Source organism: Protobothrops mucrosquamatus, unplaced genomic scaffold, assembly GCF_001527695.2.
Source record: "Protobothrops mucrosquamatus isolate PMUCROS unplaced genomic scaffold, P.Mucros_1.0 scaffold664, whole genome shotgun sequence".
Taxonomy (NCBI): domain Eukaryota; kingdom Metazoa; phylum Chordata; class Lepidosauria; order Squamata; family Viperidae; genus Protobothrops; species Protobothrops mucrosquamatus.
Window position 1 is genome coordinate 1 of NW_015386952.1, and position 21,550 is coordinate 21,550.

At 36.9% G+C, this 21,550-nt stretch overlaps 1 protein-coding gene across 1 annotated transcript; it reads right to left on the reverse strand.

The window, feature by feature from the left end:
- Positions 1 to 2,523: 2,523 nt before the first annotated feature.
- LOC107289286 (tripeptidyl-peptidase 2) lies at positions 2,524 to 19,714 on the reverse strand (the record flags this gene model as incomplete). Its single annotated transcript, XM_015818014.1, has 9 exons — positions 19,532 to 19,714; positions 14,246 to 14,374; positions 12,902 to 12,997; positions 11,027 to 11,131; positions 9,363 to 9,487; positions 7,970 to 8,133; positions 5,081 to 5,235; positions 3,170 to 3,246; positions 2,524 to 2,655 (listed from the first exon to the last, which is right to left on the reverse strand). Coding segments are annotated over exons 1-9 (1,148 nt in total), but the record flags the coding sequence as incomplete, so codon positions are not given.
- Positions 19,715 to 21,550: the final 1,836 nt, after the last annotated feature.

Sequence of the window (21,550 nt, forward strand, 5' to 3'; positions counted from 1 at the left end):
AGGTTCCACAGAAACCACCCCAAATGCCACAAACAAAGCTGAGTCAGAACACTGTGCAAGAGAGTAGAATCCCATTGCAACACCACAGAAACCAGATCAGCAGAACAAAATCACTTACACATAGTTGAGAGAAATGGATACCCACGAAACTTCATCCGGAGATCTCTACACATAAACAACACAAACACGCAAACACAATAGCAACACCACAGAAACCAGATCAGCAGAACAAAATCACTTACACATAGTTGAGAGAAATGGATACCCACGAAACTTCATCCGGAGATCTCTACACATAAACAACACAAACACGCAAACACAATAATTACAACAGGAACAATGATCAGAGGAATCACAATTCCCTATGTATAGAATGTTTCAGAGATGACAGCAACACTACTACACCAACATGACTTCACAGTAGCCCACAAACCAGCCTCAACTCTCAGACGGACCCTGTCAAAACCTAAGGAGCAGACAGAAACAAACCAAAGATCTGACATCATATACCAAATCCAATGCAGCAACTGTGTAAAGAACTACATGGGCCAAACAGGAAAAAAACTATCTACCAGACTGCATGAACACTTCCTTGGTATCAAAAGACACGACCCACTATCCCTCATGTCCATCCACAAAGACTCAGAAGGACACAAGTTTGATCTAACCGAGACCACAGTTGTAACCCAAGCAAAATCAAGGGGAAAAAGAGAATTCCTCAAAGCCTGGTTCACCACCAATAAGTCAATAAACACACTGACATTGAGCCTATCTACCAACCGCTGAGAATGAAGGAACTACTTCAACCACAATTCCGAAGGCAGCATTTAAAATGAACAGGCACCTCACCACACAGCAAAAATCACAACCCCCACAAGAAATCAGACCACATCCCGACAACAGCCAACCAAACAAACAACCCGAAATCAGACCATGACTCAGAGGCAACCAAATGAACACACACAGACAATACTTACATACCAAAGACCATGGCTCAGCAACAACAACCAGCCAATCAAACAGCGCGAAACCAGACCATGACTCAGACACATCCGGACAAATAACACCCACACCAATTTAAAGGCCAGTGCTCTGAAAGACAAGCACAAATCAAAGCGCACTGAAGATGTCCCCCCCGAATGGAGACGAAATGTTTGCAGCCAAATCGCGGAGATCAAACCAACAGCCCAATCATTCACTATATCAAAATGTACGCAACACTTGCTTTACAAATTATTCAGAACCTATGCATGCACATAATAGTTGGATAAGATGCATAAATACAATACATCCATTTTTGTATACTTATATATGATTGATTTCTTAAGATTTATATCTCATTTTTCCTCCAGGAAGTAAAAGAGGTTGGCCCACATATTACCCTTCTTCCAGTTATTCTCAACAATAACCCCATGATATTATATGGAATGAAAAATAGTGATATTTTGAAAAACGGTTCAAGATGGAGTCAACCCCTACATGTTCTAAAGCTTTAAATACAGCCTCACTCATTCAATAATGTCCAATAAAGCTAAATGATTAAATTCATGTAAGTTAAAAATGCTTCATCAACGTGTAATTGTAGACTTGGGGAACTTAAAAATGGATTAGATAAAATCATGATGGATAAGGCAACAATTAGCCATTAACCAACATCTAGTGCTATAATCTATGTGTTAACTTCCAGATCAGAATGAATAAACTCCAAAATACAGATACTGGAGAACAGAAGGCAAAAGTTACTATTGCATTTAAGCTACTTTTAGTTTCCCCATGTCATTTATCTTTGGCATTTATTATGCATAGATTTCTAATTAGGAAATGCTTTTTCTGATATGAGCTTTTTCACAAATCAGATTTAGATCTGTTTCAAGAAAAATCAGACAAGGCAGAGCTATATATGTAGAGAGACTAAGAAAACAACCTGTATGATTTTGTTATACAGAATTCTACTCAGTTCCAACTGTAGCTTTAAAGCATGCCTCCAGTAGATGGGTAATAAATAGTCTGGCTTTGTATATGTTCTGTGTATCAATATTCTGCCCTAATTCTTTAAAAAAGATTAGATTAGAAAATAGACATGGGATATCTATATTATGTTTCTGAGATCACAAAGCTCAGCTAAACAAAGAGGAATTGATGTTAATGAAAAACTGTAAAACATTGCCAATCATTCTGGAGACAAATAAAAAATAGTAAGCTCACATTGATCATTTTAGTCTACTTTCAGCCTTAATAAACATTTCAAAGCTCCTTTTAATTCTTAAGAAACGAATTTGATAATTAGTGTAATTGGTGGCACAGCAGTTAGAATGCAGTATTGCAGGCTAACTCTGCCCACAGTATGGAGTTCAATTCTGATGGGCTCAAGGTTGACTCAGCCTTTCATCCTTCCAAGGTCTATAAAAGAAGGACCCAGATTGTTGTGGGCAATGTGCTGACTCTGTAAACCGCTGAGAGAGGGTTGTAAATGGAGTGGTATATAAGTCAAAATGATATTACTAGTGCTATAATTGTAAATACTTGCCAATCACACTAGATGTTGTCCCCCCTGGGCATCCAACAGTAGACAAACAGGGACCATTGTTCCCAGCACTTGAAACATAAATTACATTGTGTTTCCATACTGCTTCATTAATAACTTCACACATTCTCCTAGAAGAGATACAAGACATCACAAACTGAGAAAGGGCTTTTTCACTTACTTTTATTCTTTCTTCATTTATGACAGAGATAACCTTTATTGTATAGATTCCTACAAGCTGCATCTACTCATGCTATCACCACGTTTGTGGACTGCAATGTATTACCTTCCTCTTGGCACACAAAGCATCATAATCAGCAGTGTGGCATCAGAACACTGTACAAAATGAATAAAGCTTCCCATGAAAAAGTGGAAAGGGGAATAGAATTTGCTCATTTGATCTACCACAACAACACTCTCCTGCTATTCCCCATCAGAAATTTGTTCTGTTGAAATTCCCTACTGTGGTGTTGGCTCTCCACAGTCACTCCAACTGTATATGATTTCTAGGATGTAAACATAGAATGCTTCAGTAATTCGTGACACAACAGTTCTATTCTTGGTTAATTCATTATTTTAAATTAAATGAGCTTCCCACTGCTGGCAGAGAGCAAAGTAATACTCATAAATATATAATCTCCTTACCCAGCATTTGGCCAGTGAGTTGCCTCCCCATAACTGTAGTTGACAAGGTCACATTTATATTTTATTGTTTCTATCATCTGTCAAAGTAAAAAAAAAATGTTTAAGCTCAGCACTGCATAAACAATACCATTTATCTGTAGCTAATTGTTAATTTAATCAGAAGTAAAAAATGAAAATTTTAGAAATAGACCTCTTGCATTTTGTATTATGTTTACAAAAACACAGTTTAAAGCTCTACCCATCATAAAGGCCAACTGATATTAAACAAAGTGGATTTGAAAAAATAAAACTCAGTTCCTTCAAAATTCACTTCTAAAACATTTAATCTTGCAGATTGATGGTTATTCCTTAGTCTAGTTTCTATACATTTCATTCCAACAGCAACTCTTTCAACTTAGTTTTTCACATTATCTGTTTTTTTAATTGTGTTATTGCAGCTGCACTATTGACAGTTCATCCTAGCATTATGAAAATATATCATGGGAGCTTTGGAAATAATTGGCAACTCTTCAAGAAGCACTCCCTATCCAACGCTGCCATTTTAGATTAAACTAAACTATGATACCAGCCTTTCCTATGTAATTCTTTTATTTTATCAAAATTATTAAAGTATTATTTTATCTTATCTTATCTTATTCAATAGTGAGAAAAGTAAGGTTCTATGTTTAGGCAAGAAAAACCAAATGCACCCGTACAGAATAGGTGGTACCTGGCTCAATAGTGGTAACTGAGAGAGGGATCTTAAAGTCCTAGTAGACAATCACTTAAATATGAGCCAGCCAATGCAGTCCTAAGTTGCATTACCAAAGGAATACAATCAAGGTCATGTGAAGTGTTAGTACCACTTTATAATGACTTGGTAAGACCACATTTGGAATATTGCATCCAGTTTTGTTTGCCACGATATAAAAAAGATGTTGAGACTCTAGAAAGAGTGCAGAAGAGCAACAAAGATGATTAGGGGACTGAAGGCTAAAACATATGAAGAACTGGGTATGTCTAGTTTAATGAAAAGGACTAGAGGTGATCTGATAGCAGTGTTCCAATATTTGAGGGGCTGCCACAAAGAAGAGGGTGTCAATGTATTCTCCAAAGCACCTGAAGGCAGGACAAGAAGGAATGGAGGGAAACTAATCAAGGAGAGAACCAACTTAGAACTAAGGAGAAATTTCCTGACATTTAAAACAATTAATCAGTGGAAACGACTTGCATCCAGAAGCTGTGGGTGTTCCAATACTGGAGGTTTTTAAGAAGAGATTGGATAACTATTTGTTTGAAATATTATAGGGTTTCTTGCCTGAGCAAGGGGTTGGATTAGAAGACCTCCAAGCTCCCTTTCAACTTTGTTATTCTATTCTGTTATTCTTCATTTTTATTAAATAAAAATAATATGATTGCATGATTGCAGTCTAACTAGCAAAAGGAAGACAAAAGACAGTTATACCCACAGAATTTCCTACCAAATATGTATCTAACTCTCTTATCTCAGAGGCAAGATCCTGGAAGCTTCAGTCAGAAGGGCAAATCCTTCCTAACTGTCAAAATGGTATTGCTATGGCCTTGTCCTTTGAGGAACATGCAGAAGTTTCATATGATTAAGCATGTTTAAATAACAAATTTACCCTGATCATTTTGACTTGAGAAAATCTGGCATGCCAGGATGAACTACTTGGCCCTCCTATGTTTAACAACCATTCATTCTTTACTAACATAGCTACTATAGAAAGCTTGTTTCAGTTCACCGCTGTGTACATTTAGTGCCAACTTGGAAAGCATTCTAAGAAAGGCATTTTATTCATATCTCAAAAGAGACATAAAGGAAGCCCAAGAACATTTTAGAGTACTATTCCGGAAATATAAAGGCATGCTTTATGATTAGATTTTCTGTGCAACGATTTTGTCAATACTTACTGCTCTGATAAGACCAGTCCCGGTTTCCATAGTGCTTAACCTTGTATCACCAATCTTAATAGCAAGTATTTGTGCACCAGGGGCTATACCATTTCTATCTGGCTGTTCAGGAAAATACCCAGCAGCTATACTAGCAACATGTGTTCCGTGTGCACCTGAAAAAAATTGAATTCCCAATTAAGTGTATTGTTATGAAAAGAGATCCATAATTTGCCACATTTCATACCGGTCTGCACAATTTGCACTAATTGTGACTGATAGTTCTGTTGTGCAATACATTTTAACACAAAATTGGAGAAAGATTAAAGTAAAATGAGTATTCTATAATCTGCCATTTTATACTCAGGATCACTGCTCTTTTTTGCTGATGGGAGGTCTCCAAGATGGTAGTAAGTATGCATTAAAGGTGGTCATACACCCTTCCTCAGGAAATCATCACTAAACCCAGAAATCCTGGCTAATCATTGATTACTCTCCAATCCTCCCATTCCCTGAGGATACATTGATTATGCTTATGGACAACCTCTGAAGAGACTAGAACAGGTGAGTGTGACCCTCCTAATATTATTTGATTTCTGATGATATCCTTTTCCATTGCCTCCAAAGGTTGGGCTAGAGAGGTTGGAACTTTGAGTGTTGTGGGATGCCTTACAGCTTTCCATTCTCTCCCATATTTAATACCTCAACCAATATGGATCAAGTATCATCACAATTCAGTCAAGATTCAATTTTACATCTGAACCTCAGGCCAGAAAGTTGTTGCCAAAGTGTCATCCTGGTGCCTATTAGAATTTAGAAGTTCTGAATTGTAGCAATTCAAAGGCCATCCAATTCTAAGGAGATTTTCACCTACAGGTGTATTTAAAAATTAGTTAATCTTTTTGAATTTTCAATATTTCTACATAAATATGACCTATAATGTTATCTACTCTCCACAGAAGGCCTAGACCTAGAGAAAAAGTCCTGGATTAAACAAAAGTGTCAAAACATTATATTTGTTGATTTATTGAGGAAATTATTCAAAGCTACATAATGAAAGCCAAATGGGTTGCTGAATGCCCAGTTATAGGAAGACATGTCAATGATTTTACCAAAAAGGTGCCATGCTTTGAATTACCACATCAGCAATGGACAATCCTGAATAGGATTTGCACGTCACATGATTCCTACCGGGACTCTGTATAAATGGAGCATAGTATCCTCCCCTCAGTGTGACTGTGGGGGGTCCCATGTCAAACTGTAGATCACATCGTGATCATCTATAAGCTGAGGGCATATACTGGTCCAATATTTTATTTTTTTAATTTAAACAATGCTGCATTTTAATGGTTAGATGGTCTAGCTAGACATTACTATTTGAACATAGATCTTTTTGACATTTATATCTTATTGGGTTCTACTAATTTAGTTGAAACGTTAATTTATATTGCTTGTCCATGTATATACTATGCCATATGCTAAATAAATAAGTGTATGGCAAAAGTGTGTGAACTTCTAGGATCAATTCATTTGAAAGTGAAATTATAGTCAAGTATTTCAATCAGTAGGATGATAATGAGGTGAGAGTGTGGGAAGTTCTGTCTGTATTCACTATCTGATCTGCACAATACAGGTATGTGTCATGGCTCAAACAAAGGACATTACTAAGGGTCTCTGGAAGACAATTGTTTAGGCTCACCAGGATGGAAAAGCTTACACAACTTTTGGCAAAGAGTTAGGGCTCCACCAGTTCACTGTCAGGCAGAGTCTGTACAAATGGGAGGCAATGCAACATTACTGTTATTCTCCTCAGGAGAGGTGGATAAATTAAGATGACATCATGAGCAAGGCAAGACTTTGGGCGTCTCAAAGAACCTTTTTCATTGTGGGATAAACCTAATTTGAAAACTGATTATATTTTTGGAAGAAGGAGCACACAGCATACATTAGGGGGAAGGGGGCTAAAACATATGAACAACAGTTGCAGTAATTGAGCATGTCTAGTCTAGTGAAAAGAAGGACTAGAGACAACATGATAGCAGTGTTCCAATATTTGAGGGGCTGCTACAAAGAAGAAGGGGTCAATCTATTTTCCAAAGCACCAGAAGGCAAGACAAGAAGGAATGGTTGGAAACCAACCAAGGAGAGAAACAACCTAAAACTAAGGAGAAACTTCCTGACAGTGAGAACAATAAACCAGTGGAATGGCTTGCCTTCAGAGGTTGTGGGTTCTCCATCACTGGAGGCTTTTAAAAAGAGACTGGACAGTCACTTGTCTGGAATGGTATAGGGTCTCCTGCTTGAGCAGGGGGTTGGAGTAGAAAACCTCCAAGGTCCCTTCCAACTTTATAATTCTGTTAATTTAAACATTATACAGTAATTTAGTGAACATTCATCTACTAATCTGTAAATCTGGGTTACAAAGTCTTTCCAATCTTGAACCAACATGGTTTTACTCTTTATGTTTGAACTCTATCTATCAATGAAAAGACTGATCAATCAAAGTTTAATGTTGACTTTTTAAAAATGGATCATTTATTCTAAATAGGATAATACATTTTTGTACTTTTTTCTCTTTTTAGCTTTTTTCTTGTTTGTATTTCTCTTTAATCATCAGTTTCTTTTTAAAAATGTTTTCTTTATAAATGCTCATAATTATGTAATATATAAAACATTATATTACATTCTCTCATGCAAGATTTTATGCAACCCAAGCAATTTGTAATTAAACTAATGTTTTCAATCTTCTTACTTAATCTATGATTAAAACATTACTGTACTGAAAGTTCATAACTATGTTTTGCTATTATCAAATATGTATTTACTTTTAAAATTTAAGACAACAGTTTTCTTTCAGATTAAGACAAACTATATATTTAGTACATATATTTTAGAATGTTGTAGTCTTACCTCCACTTGTCACAATCGAAAGCAAATTGCCTTCATCATAAATATTGACAGAGTAATTTAACATTTCTGATGTTCCAAAAGATCCATATTCTTGACCTTCTCTGTAGTTCCGTAGAACAGTACAATTAGAAAGGTCACCAGTTTCATTGGAATCTAAGCAAGCTCTGTGGAAAAGATGCATAAAGACAGATTGATTCTCAGTTCTTCCCTCTTATGAAATTGTATGTTTCTCTCAAATGCTGTATGCCATTCAGTCACAATAGCAATTTTCGTATTTGTTTACTAATGTGATCCTGCTCACGATTTTAAGCCTCATGATCAGCTACACAGACTAAATTCAAAATTGATTTTAGCTGTGCAAATAAAAACTGCTACTTTAAAACACAAGTATACTCCCAATCTGTAACAATCCTCATACAATTACACTCAGATTTGAATTAGCAAATACACTAAATCAAATTTTAGATTTTATTTTTCCTCAATTGCTTTCAAGGTAGAATAATTTCACTGTGCATCTTTATTATTACTATCATTATTACTATGTACCAGGTCATTAGAACATTATCTAGACAGATATAATTTACTGACAACCTACAGCAGTAATAGAATATACTAATTTTAATGAGAGTATATAGTTCAGTGAGATTCTCAAAGTAAACAAAATCTATATGATGCCTATATTACCAGTTTATGATACCTACTGAATATGACATATTTAACCCAACCCAAAAGAAAAAACCTACTAGCCCACTCTGTAGTGAATGATTAAATTAATCCTAACCCTAGTCCTAATTCTATATGGATTCAGATAAGAATCAAGTATAGTGAATAATTAACAGAACCTTAGGCTTCATTGTACTTTATAAGTAAACCCTATTTCTATATTACAAAATAAAAAAGGCTTAATAATGTTTTAACTTTTTTGTGGAGTTCTAAAAAACAGGGCCATAAATGTAGAAAAAGTCTTTTTTAAGTAAGAGCATGCTTTGCTTACTTTTCTAAAAGATTTTTTTTTAATTGAGTTTTTGAAATCACTCCCCTGAATACAGGAAGAACAAACGTTTAAAACCATAGTTTTACTTTTTCTAAAAATTAAAACAAGTAATCTGGCAAATTTTAACCAGAAAAAATGAACACAAACAAACACACTTGCAAAATTTAACAACTGATAATACTATATGGAGGGTGCAGCAACCATTTCTGTGTCCTGTGGTAACTATCCAGAGGCACTATTATTATTATTACACAACAGAGTTGGAAGGGACTTCGGCGGTCTTCTAGTCCATCAGTAAAGGAAAAGTTACACCACACTTACTTTTCCTTTAACTCTTTTTTCACAGTTAAAGTCTAATTAAAAATGAATTGGTATTTTAATATAAAGAAAAAAAATTACCTCCAAGTTTCACCATCGTGCCACACCAAGCAGTCATAAACAGGGCCAGGATCATTATATTTTTTCTCAAAAGAGTTTAGCAATTCCACTTGACTCTGAAGCTCTTCCTTCATTAATTTGTTTTCCTGGAAAATAAAGCGTCTCATGAAAAAGTATGCTAAAATAGACACACACCCCCACAGAGAAAAAAGAAGACATGCTCCTCTCTCATTGCAATAAAAATTATAGCGTAGCGTTATACTGCACCCAGTAGCAGTTCATCCATTACTTATCTGCATCAATTGGAATGCTCATTTGAATCTTCATCCCTGTTGCCTGAAACCATCCGCTCATTAACAGCAAGTTTATAGCTTGCTGTTTTATAGCTACTGGACCCAGTTAAGATATATACGATATTTATTGCTATGCCACATACACTAAGTGCCTTATGCTTTTGCCTAAACTTGTCTTTTTTATGGTTATTAAGGAAATACAGAAACAGATATTTTATTTATTCAGATACAAGCAACTCATGTTTGAAGTATTTTTTTTTAATATTTTACTGTATATTACTTGCAGCTGCATTGCAATTGTTACCTTCATATTTCTTTCTTTCTCCTTTACAGAGCTTATAGGCTGCTCTAATCAATCAAATCTGAGTGGTACTGTATAAAACTCCCTAAATCCATTATCTGGATTAAAAACAGATTAATTAAGCTTAAAATTAATTGTTAACTTGTAAAACATTCATATAAAAATGGGTATTAACTTTCCAGACTAAAACAAAACTGACTTGTCATCTGGAAAGATAATCCCAGCATCCTTCGCCCCAAGGCTTGATGAAATAACTAATTTTTCACAGACTTTCTAAAGGCCAGAAGACAAATTAAGCAGTGATATATGATTTTGTCCTTTCTTCTCACCTACGTATTTTATTTTGGGTGATGTCACTTTTAATTACAACCCTGGGGGAAGGGACTGTCTTTTTTATTAATCTGCAAGTAATCCTAGAAGCTTTTTTTTCAATTGTGGAAAAAGATATAAATGCTTTGAATAATTTTTGAAAAAGTATTACCCTACAGCAGGGGTATCAAACTGCCGGCCCATGGGCCGAATGCATCATAGCGAAACCACGCCCATCCCATTGCCGGCAATGGCAAAAAAGTTGCGATATATTGCGACACGTCATGTGATGTTGCGAGTTTGACACCCCTGCCCTACAGGTATTGAAAGACCTTTGAATTTGAGCCTAGTTACAGCCTGACTTTAAGAGAATAAGTTCTGTAATTATAACTCTAGAGAAAACAATTAAACTTAAATATTTCATGTGCCTACAATCTTAAGCTATTAAAACTCCAAAGCAGAGCCATCTGGGTGCTCACTATACAATAAAAGGCAAGGCAATACAAGGCAATTCCAAATGTTCAATGGCATTGAGAAATTTAACCTGAATATCGTTTCAAACGAAAATATTATCAGCTCATTGTAATAAATAATTTTAAAGTGTAAGTAATTTAAGGAAAGGATTCATAACATGAAATCACCCTTCAGATTGTTTTAGACAAATTGCCATTTGTGATTATGTTACGCAGAAGTAATCTTCCACATGTGGGTCTTACTAGTACTTTGCAACTATTATAACCATTTAAGCTTTTTTCTTCTAAAATAGACACTAATATACAAACCTGTGATGGAGAAGTTTGAGCAGCTTCAAATTCTTCTTGTTTTCTACAGGCTTCTGCTAGTGCTAATCTGTGGACAGGATCCCAAAGTTTTTCCTTGCGTTCTTTCTGAAATAAACAAAAAATAACAGATTTTTTAAAAATATCAACACTCTGTGCTATTTTTTTACCACAATGAATTCAATATCTTATCTCAAATGTAAACTTTGAAATGGATCAATTGTCTTAATCTTGCTTTTTATATGCATTTTTCAATATTATAACACTTTATCAATACAGACAAATAGAAATAAACTCCCAGAATGCTTAAAATGCTGTTGCAAGGATAGTGCTAAAAAGAAGTTTCAGGGTTTTCTCTTAATTCAAAGGGAATAAGAGTAAACTCAAACATATCAAACAACAGTTATTAGTATAAGTACTCCTTGCTTAATGAACATTAGGTTCAGAAACCATTCAAAATTCTGAACACCTGGGCTGAACATCTGTGTCCAAAGTTATGGTTGTTGCAGTGCCCTCACGGTCATGTGATTGCGACCTGGATACTTGGAAACCCATTCGCCCCTACGACTGGTTGCCAAGTGCCCCATGATCATGTGATTATCATTTGAAATTTTCCTAGGCACTTTCCCCAGAAAGTGAATGGGAAGATCTCAAGTATTTCTGTCTGCCAACAAGATTCCTTCCCATCTCTGGGGCCTTGCTGAAAAAGGCCTGTCCTGAAATCCAAGCAGGATTTTGGCACGGACTGTTTGCAGCATCAGAAACGAGTCCCCTTCTTGTCTCTGGGACTCGCTGCAAAGGCCTCATGCTTCAAAAGCACTCCATACCCAAATCCTGCTTGGATTTCAGGACAGACCTTTTTCAGCCAGCCTGTGGAGGATTCTGGTCCCACGCAGGGCAGAGACCTTCTGGCAGGCAGCTCTTTGAGAGTGAAAGGGCTGCCCAGCTGAGCATTTCAGCCCCAGATGGGCAGAGTCCCTTCAGCGGGCGGCTGTTTTGCTCCATCTCTTTAACAAATTGGAAGATCACTTAATAACCACACCGAGAACAGTGGGATTGTGCTCATTGGACGAAACAGTCACATTGTATCTTCCTTAATGACTGCTTCATTCAATGACTAAAAATTCTGGTCTCGATTGTGGCTGTGAGTCAAGGGCTTCTTCTGATAATGAAAGGAAAAAAGATCATCAACTAGCTTTATAGTAATTTTACTTCAGAACACTTCTCACATGCTCTTGCTGATAATGCAAGGGGTCACAATATTATGTTTAAAATTCTCCTTGCAGTAGCTATGCAATATTGCATAATCAGCTGGTCAATGTGCACACATGAAAAGATGCTGATGGGAGGGAAATGTAAATTAGAATTATTTTATTCTTTTTTTATTCCTTTTGAAAGGACCAACTGAACTATGATTCTCTAAAGGAAGTGAAATACATCCTGAAGAACCCAGCCTCTCCAATATTAGCAAAAATTTGATGGAAAGCCACAGCCTTTTTTCCAGGTTCTATAACAGAAGTTGAAAATCACAGTTTACAAAATCTCATTTAAGAAAAAAAAAGGTAAAATGGTATTTTATAGCCTTGCTTACATGCTCCCTTCTATTTATTTACTAATTGTTTCTGTGTTGAAAATAACTGTAATGTTTAGTTATTGCTTAAATAAGAAACTATGGCTTCTATGAGAAATCTTGGGGATGGGAAAAAATAGTTTGCCAGAGGGTGAAGAATAATAAAGTATAACAGAATTAGAATAGCAACAGCACTTAGACTTATAGAATTAGAAAGTCACAATAACCTAAATGTGTTTCTTTCTTTTTTGTGGTTCAAAATTACTTCAGATACAATACAGGTTAGGATAAAGGGTATAAAATAATACCTGTATTCTCTCTTTAAGAGCTTTAGGATAGAAATCATAACCATTTTTTAAGCCAATGTGATATTTTCCTGAAGGATTTATCCAGTTAGTTGGTATCTAAAAAAAGGAAAGAAAAGAGAAACATAAATTGCATTTGCTTTGTACACTTCAAGCAATCATTGATATTATTTATAATAGAACTATTAACCTTAGCTACAGTTGATTTCTATGCATATATACTCACAAGTTAGCATCACTACATTCAACATTTGTTTGCTCACCCTTAGAAGGCATGCATAAATTGCAGAAATCCATAGCACTAAGTTTTCAGTCTACATACAAAGTGATACTTGAGTTGTTTTCCTCTTTCTGGTATGTTCTGCTTGTAAACAACTGCACTATTATGTAAGCTCTTCACATAAAAGCTCTACAATATCAAACCTATGTTTGACTGGATGAAAAAGAAAAAATGTAACTTATGTAAGATAAAAACTGCATTATGTATTATTTTTTTTGTACTTGCTTGGACTTACTAACAAAAAGTGCCTCTTGGAATGTAGCCTGTTCACAAGTACTCCTCCCCACCGTAACTCTCCCCCCTCCTGGGGTGCTTTGGGTGGGGCCTCGCCTGCCTCCACTCAGCCAAGGTGTTCCATCTGCCCCACACAACCATTGTTCTTGACAGGAGGCTCATAGTACACTGTAAAAGAATCCCATTCCCGTCTTTTCCCACCTTCAGGGATCTTTTAGGCTGGAGTTGCAGACAGGTTAGACACTATTGGCTAGAGTTTGTAACTACAAAGTCTGTAAATAGAGGACTGCATGCACTATATATGGCTCAAGCTGCAGATAACAGTCTTGGTGTACTATGTTGAGGAAAACTTTCAATTAAATTACAAATAAGTACTGTGAAATGCTTTTCTTTGAAAGGCCCTTTGGAAAACATGAGGGTGCAGCTTTCTGCAACTCTTTAAACTAATTTTTGTGAATTTTCAAGAAAAGATATATATTTTCTTAAAGGTCTTGCAGAGAGGTGCTATGAATGCACCCTCACAGGTTCCAAAGCACTTTGTTGTCCCCAGATCCAAAGCATTGCACAGCCTATTACAAATAAACATAAGGCTATAAAACATCAGATGACTGTAAATATATTACTATCAAACATATATTTAATATACAAATATTTGTGGTAATTTTTTTTAAAAAATCCTTTGCTCTTAGACATGATGACAAGTAAAAATAAATATGAATGCAACTATAGACTCAAGATAATTTATCATAACAAGTCATCAATGCATATACAGTTGAACAATAACTTTTTTGTTTCAAAAGAGGACATCACAATTTAATGCCAAATACTGTTACCTTTAAAATTCTTCCTGAAAGACCAGTAATTTCTCCATCTTTTGATTCTGTAACAGTTGAAGTATTTACATCCCCACTGCCAGTTGTATCAATTATGTCAACTATCTTGGGTTTTCCATCAGTTGTGATCTAAAAATAATAAATAAAAGCACATAAAATCCATGAATATTCTATTTTATAAAACAAATAAAACTGCTACATGAGTTGGAATCATGCTATCTATCTGTTATAGCAGACACAACCTAAATTTATTTGATTACATGTAGTTCAGCCTTTTCTAAAGGCAAGCTGATTCACAACATAAACAATATCCATAACGTTCAAATTAAAAGCACACATTAAAACAGCAAGATAAGCACATATTCAACAGAAGCAAAATCCACAATTCAGTGAGAATTACATTTAATTAGCCTGTGCTAATTATATGAAAAGTTTAAAAAGAGAGAGACTAAGAACAAACAGGGACATTCAGATCATACTAGTTGTAGTCATATGAGGTTCTTACTTAATGAACCACAGAATCCTTGCTTAATGACAGCAATCAGGATGGCCTGAATTGGTGTTGCTAAGCGATGCTGTCATGCGACATTGCACTTTACAACAATGTCACTTAGCAATAGCAATTTTGGTCCCAAATGCCATCATCACCTGAGGACTACCTGCATTTAATTTATTCCCATCCAAATCTTTCTGAAAAAGGTCTTTATTAATTCATAAACTGTTGTGAGATTATGAAACTCTCACAACAGAAAATCCCAAAATTTTGATACAACTATTAAGGCAATCCTCTCCAATCATGGCAATGTTAGCCATTTAAAACAAATTATACTTATGATGGCCATAATACATGCATATTAGACAGTTTGAAACGTAAACATAATAAAATATAATAAAAGATAAATAAGCATCCTATAAAGAGTGTGGGAGGAATAGGAATTCAATTACATAAAAGGAAGCAGATAAATTGGATACTGTCATAAAGAAGACAGTATGGAAAATCTACTGGAAGGATATGACAAAGCAGAGGCAGATCTTTATTGGCCAGGATAAAACAATGATGCAAAATTCATTTTAAAAGCAGCTTTAACATCAAAGCAAAATAGCAACTGTCTTAATTCAAAACTAAATAATATAATTGCTTGTATGTCAAACTTAATACAATCAATTATTTAATTTTTGTTTTTATTACAACAATCTGTATGCTGACTACCATTGGACTCTTAATCATACGTAACAAGAGGCAGACTAAGGCAAAAGCAGAGTTAACCAAACTCAGCCTTAAGTAATGGACTAGATTTAAAGTTTTAATTTTTAGAATGGCAACAATGAAGGTGAGGATTTTTTTGTGTGCCTTCAAGTTTGATACATGGACAACCTTGTTTAATTTTCTTGGTAATATTTTTAAGTGGGTTGTCATTGCCTTCTTCCTAGAGTTGAGACAGAGTGACTGGCACAAAGTCTGTAATAATCCAACTACTGTAATTTCCATGACTAAGGTACAACCAGAACCCAGATTTTCTAACTTCCAGTTATCATACTGCTGGATCTAACTCACCCTCAAAGAACTTTTACTTCCAATTTTTTCAACAAAATTTACATTGTGAATTCATTTGCATAATGATTGTACTTTCCAAAAGCATAACAAGTACATTATATTTTAAAATATTTCATTTTGGCTTTTATTTGTAAAATTGAAATTTAGGGCCTATATTCTGAACTAGGTTTAATTATAATTATATTTTTATATTCAGTGTTTCTTAAATTATATTCTAAGGTACATGTATAACAAAACAGTTACACTAGGTTTAATTATATTTTTATATTCAGTGTTTCTTAAATTATATTCTAGGGTACATGATTGTTCTCCAAGAAAGTTAAAGAGATTTCACAAGGTTTCCCAAAGACCCAAAAAAATGTGTTTTTCATCTTTACCAAACTTTCTGGACAATTATGAAAAAATATAAATGCACAAATTCCATTAATGAATATATGAACTATAAAATATTATCAACACACCAAGATAAGATATTCATATCTATATCTCGGATATCACACTAAAGAATTTTAAAAAAAATCAATGAAAGGAAATATGACTTTTTAAGTGGAAAAGGCTTTTTACTGAAAATAAAAGAAACCAATCTGAATCAAGTTGCTTCCTGTACTTAACAGAGGAAAAGGCTGCAACCTGACAACACAAGAATTTTAAAACTATAGCAGTTGTTTTAGAGATCTACTGCCCAAAAACCCTAACCTTGCTCCGCCCCCCGCCCGCTCCGCCCCAACCCTGCCCCGCCCGCAGGGCCACCCACCGCCTCCACGGCCCACCGATCTCCCAGGCACCTCAGCAGCGCCATGGCAGCCACGCTCTCTGCCTGCACACCACAGCATCAACTGCGTGCGATGGGGCACAAGGGCAGAGTCTTGTCACTGCTGCCCGGCTGCAATGTCCTTGGCTGCGCTGCTCCACGCAGGCCACGCTCGGGGCTCTCCTCCAGGGGGGTTGCTGGTGAGGAGGGGGCTGCGGGGGGAGGTGGGATTGGGGCGACGGCACACGTGTCCATAGAGAGGGCTCTGAGTGCCGCCTCTGGCACATGTGCCATAGGTTCACTACCCACTGAATAGCAAGGTAACATGTTCATAATTTATACTCCTTCAACTTTCTGCTAATTATGAATTGAAACATTCCCATACAATTAAATTCCAGTTATTTAATCACTGTTAAATATGTCAAACAGGGTAAACACAATTATAGTTACAGAATATTGCACAATCTGTGGCATGACAGAACTAGTTTGGGCTTTTTTCTCCTCCCACCATGAGGAGTTAATGACAGCACGTATGTAAAACATTTAATAATATACCTGACTCTGTTGTTTTTCCCCTAAAATTTGACATCCTTCAGTATTCACAATCCCATTTGCAACTTCAGGCAGTTTTTAAGAGGACCACATATATTTCTTAATTGTATTTTGTACAGATGAAGCAACTTCATTCAATAACACAGTATTTTATGTATAATGGAGAGTTTTAAAGAATTCAGTATAACTTATAACAATCACGCTAACTTATAAAGATGACTGCAACACTTGTAATGATACTTCAATTACAACCCCGTTTCTCTTTACTTAAATACAATGCATATAACATCCACTGCATTGGATACCAAGTTAGGAAACTCAAACCACAAACATTAAGGCTGAGCAAAGCATCTGAAAGTTTCAAAGCCCCTCTTTGAAACACTGAAGCAGCCTCAGTTTTTGCCAAAGGTTATACAGATGTTTATGTACAAAGGAAACTTCCACTGGAACTATTGGTGAAATATACAAGCCTTACAAAAATGTAACTACTTTAACATTTGAGAGACATGTGCAATTAGAGCTTCCCTTTCAAATCCTTTGTACAGTTTTACAAAACATACCTTTTAAAGTATAACTGAATTCTTATAATCTACTATATATTTAATTTAAAAATATTTTCATATTATTGGGTTTATAGGAAATACGTCTTATCCTTCGTGTCATCATTGGTCTTGGGTGGAAGACTACTAAGGAATCCTAAAATTACACAGTAAAGTAGGAAGTTTGAAAAAAAAAAACAACCTCAGAAGACGGTAACAAATTACCTCTAGTGCTGTCAAAAATTACATGGATGTATGTCTATAGAGATTGAGAGCTTCTTCAGTTCTAGCTGAATGATGGGGGAATGGAAGGATTTATATTCTTTGCATTTCATCTGGTCATTAGTACTCTGAGTTCCATTCAGTTAGAATTGAAGTTTCTTGGATGAGAAGTGAAAAGTTTTCAAGGGAAAAAAAGAAAGGAAGTCCAGTTGCCTTTTGGAAAAGCATCTTGGGACTACAGGTAGTCCTCAACTTACAACCACAATGGAGCCCCAAATTTCTGTTGCTAAGGGAGTCATTTGTTAAATGAGTTTTGTTCCATTTTATGACTTTTCTTATTATCACAGTTGTTAAGTGAATCACTGTAGTTGTTAATAACATGGTTGTTAATTGAACCTGGCTTGCTCATTGACTTTGCTTATCAGAAGGTCACAAAATGTCATCATATGATCCCAGGAAACTGCAACCATCATAAATATGAACCAGTTGCCAAGCATCCAAATTTTGATCATGTGACCATGGGGATGCTACAACAGTCATAACTGTGAGAAACGGTCATAAGTCACTTTTTTCAGTGCCATTCTAACTTTGAATGGTCACTAAACGAACTGTTATAAGTTGAGGACTACCTGTGCATGGATACACATTTAGTCATCTGACTTTAAGCTGCCTTGAGATTATTTTTACTTTACCTGCTTCAAAGCTACCATATACAGAGAATATAAGTTTGTTTGCCATCTTGCCTTCTGCTGCTTTAATTTCTTATGGGGGAATTTTAAAGAAGTCTTTAGGGTTAGATGCCATAAATAATAATAATAATAAAATAATCCTATCATTCTAAAGTTGCCTGAGCCAAAATCACAAGAAGTGAAAAAAAAGAAGGTATGAATTAGGTTGTGTCTCTCTTATCCCAATAAGCAGTTCCCTTTTGAATTAAAACTTTCTCCTTGAGCGTCTCCTACAGGAAGCAGTCCCTTAATCCCTTTCCCCAAGGGCGCCTGACACATTTTACACCAAGAAAGACACTCAGCTCTCCTTGTATCTTCTCCATGCCTTTTATCAAGCTTTTCCATGTGCTGAACTACAAAGCCTGATACTGGGCGGTTTGGCAACTGAAGAGCAACAGTCGGAGGAAATGCTGTGAAAAATAAATCTCTCTTACACTGTGTTCAATCCAAAGTATAAAGTACTGGTAGTCCTCGACTTACAACAGTTCACTTAGCGACCGTTTGAAGTTACAAGGGCACTGAAAAAGTGACTTATGACTGTTTTTTTACACTTATGACCGTTGCAACATCCCCATGGTCACATGATTTACATTCAGAGGCTTGACTCACTGACTCACATTTATGACGGTTGTAGTGTCCCGGGGTCATGCAATCACCTTTTTGTGACCTTCTGACAAGCAAAGTCAACGGGGAAGCTGGATTCATTTAACCAACTGTGTTATTAATTTAACAACGGCAGTGATTCACTGAACCAAATGCGTCAAGAACAATCGTAAAACGGGGCAAAACTCACTGAACCAATGTCTCACTTAGCAACATACATTTTGGGCTCAATGGAGGTCGTAAGTTGAGGACTACCTATAGCGGGAAGAAGAGAGACAAAGAGATGGGAAAAAAAAATACAGTTTAAGGCTAGGGAGGCCTCCATTGGCATCTCACCTGCATGCCCGGCGCGCCGGGATCCACACCCGTGTCTAAAATGGCCAAGAGAACTCCCCGTCCATCATACTCCGGGTACCGGGAAAGGAAGGAGGTAGCTCCGGTTTCCTTCTTGGGCAGAAGCCCTTGGAACGGGAACTGCTCGTCTCCAGCCGACGCCGCCATGTTGGAAACAGGGGAAAGGGAAGGAGAGGTGAAAGGAAACCAGACACGCACCCGACACGGAAAGACAGAAGGAGCCGCGCAGCCCGAGGTGACGTAACGGCTCTTAGAAAGAAACGCTCCCGAAGGAAGGAAAAGGGCGCAGGCTTCTTTTTCCCTCCGGACGCATGCGCCGCCGTTCCAGCCAATAGCAACAATAAGCACAGCCCGGTGGGTGTGCTACGTCAAGAGCGCGCTCAGCCTGCGAGGGAGATTTGATCGTGCCTGGCTGCTTAGCAAGACTGAACAATCTCTCAAATTACGTCGCGGCTCGCTCTTGCGTCGACCAATGAGAAAGGGAAAGGCTTTCTTAAAGGGGCCAGCAGTTTAATAATCCTTGGGCTAGCCCAGGGGTAGGCAACCTTGGCTCTTTTATGACTCGGGGACTTCAACTCCCAGAATTCCTGAGCCAGCGCAGCTGGCTCAGGAATTCTGGGAATTGAAGTCCCCGAGTCATAAAAGAGCCAAGGTTGCCTACCCCTGGGCTAGCCGCCTCTCTTCCCGCCTTTCCTGCTTTCGTGGCTTCCAGTAGACTCACAGCGCTCGGCTTCATCTTATTTCAAACAACGCGAGATCTTAATGCTGTTTGTTCGCTGGTGGGACGGGGATGGTGGTCGCTTTGATGGTTTAGAGAAGGACGTTGAATGCCCGGAGTGTGCACTGGAAAAGGACCGTGACCGCGGAGACCCAGCTGCAAGACGTGGACATTCACTGGGCGCCGCTGAGCTAGCCTTACGCTCCTTTTTATTCCAGCCTACCCACGACTTGGGGTAAAAATGAAGGAGCCCTTTCAGTTCTAGTAGAAAAAGTCGAATATACAGGGTAGTCCTCAACTTGCGACCACAATTGAGCCCAAAATTTAAGTGAGATATTTGTTGTGAGTTTTGCCCTGTTTTTCTTGCCACAGTCGTTAAGTGAATTACTGCAGTTGTTAAATTAGTGACACAGTTGTTAAGTGAATCCGGCTTCCCCATTGACTTTGCTTGTCAGAAGGTCACAAAAGGGGATCACATGACCCCGGGACACTGCAACCATCATAAATATGAACCAATTGCCAAGCATCGGAATTTTGATCAATTTTGCTGCAATGGTTGTAAGTGTGGAAAACAGTCGTAAGTCACTTTTTCTGTGCTGTTGTAATTTTGAATGGTCACTAAATGAACTTGTAAGTCAAGGATTACCTGTAAAATTAATGGCTCAATTATAAATTGGATAGCTTGTAATTTTGGCTATCTGGGCTTTACTAAGCAAAGTTAGTATGATACTGAAAAAATGCTTAGGCTGGATCCCATTACATTTGAATCGAGCTGGTCACATAGGCTGGTGAAATGTGAGGATCCTTTAAAATGGCACAAAATATGACCTGTTTTACAGATCCTAGTCAAGCAGGTGGCAGCTGATAAGAGTAACTATTTGAACACTCAGTGGACTAAAACTCCTCAAGATGAACCAGGTGACAGGATTCCTGTCAAAATACACCTGAGAAATATTCTGACCCTGGTAAAAAGTTCCTCATCGAGTATGAAGATAAGCAGCTCAAGTATAGACAAGGGCCAGGGTTCTGTTCTTTTTATAGTCTTGTCTTAAGAAAACATCTGCATCCTTAGCAGTTTTAATGCAGAGAGTTTTCAAATTGTCAGCATTACACATTCAGTGAGTAATCATCTAAAGAACCAATAATCAATAGTAGGCATTGATTAGTCTGTCGGACCACAGAAACAGAACTAGTTATCACCTTTAGCTCACAGCTCAAACCACTCAGATGCATAATTAAGCTATTGTACAGCCAATGACAATGCATTTTCTACGACATTGGAG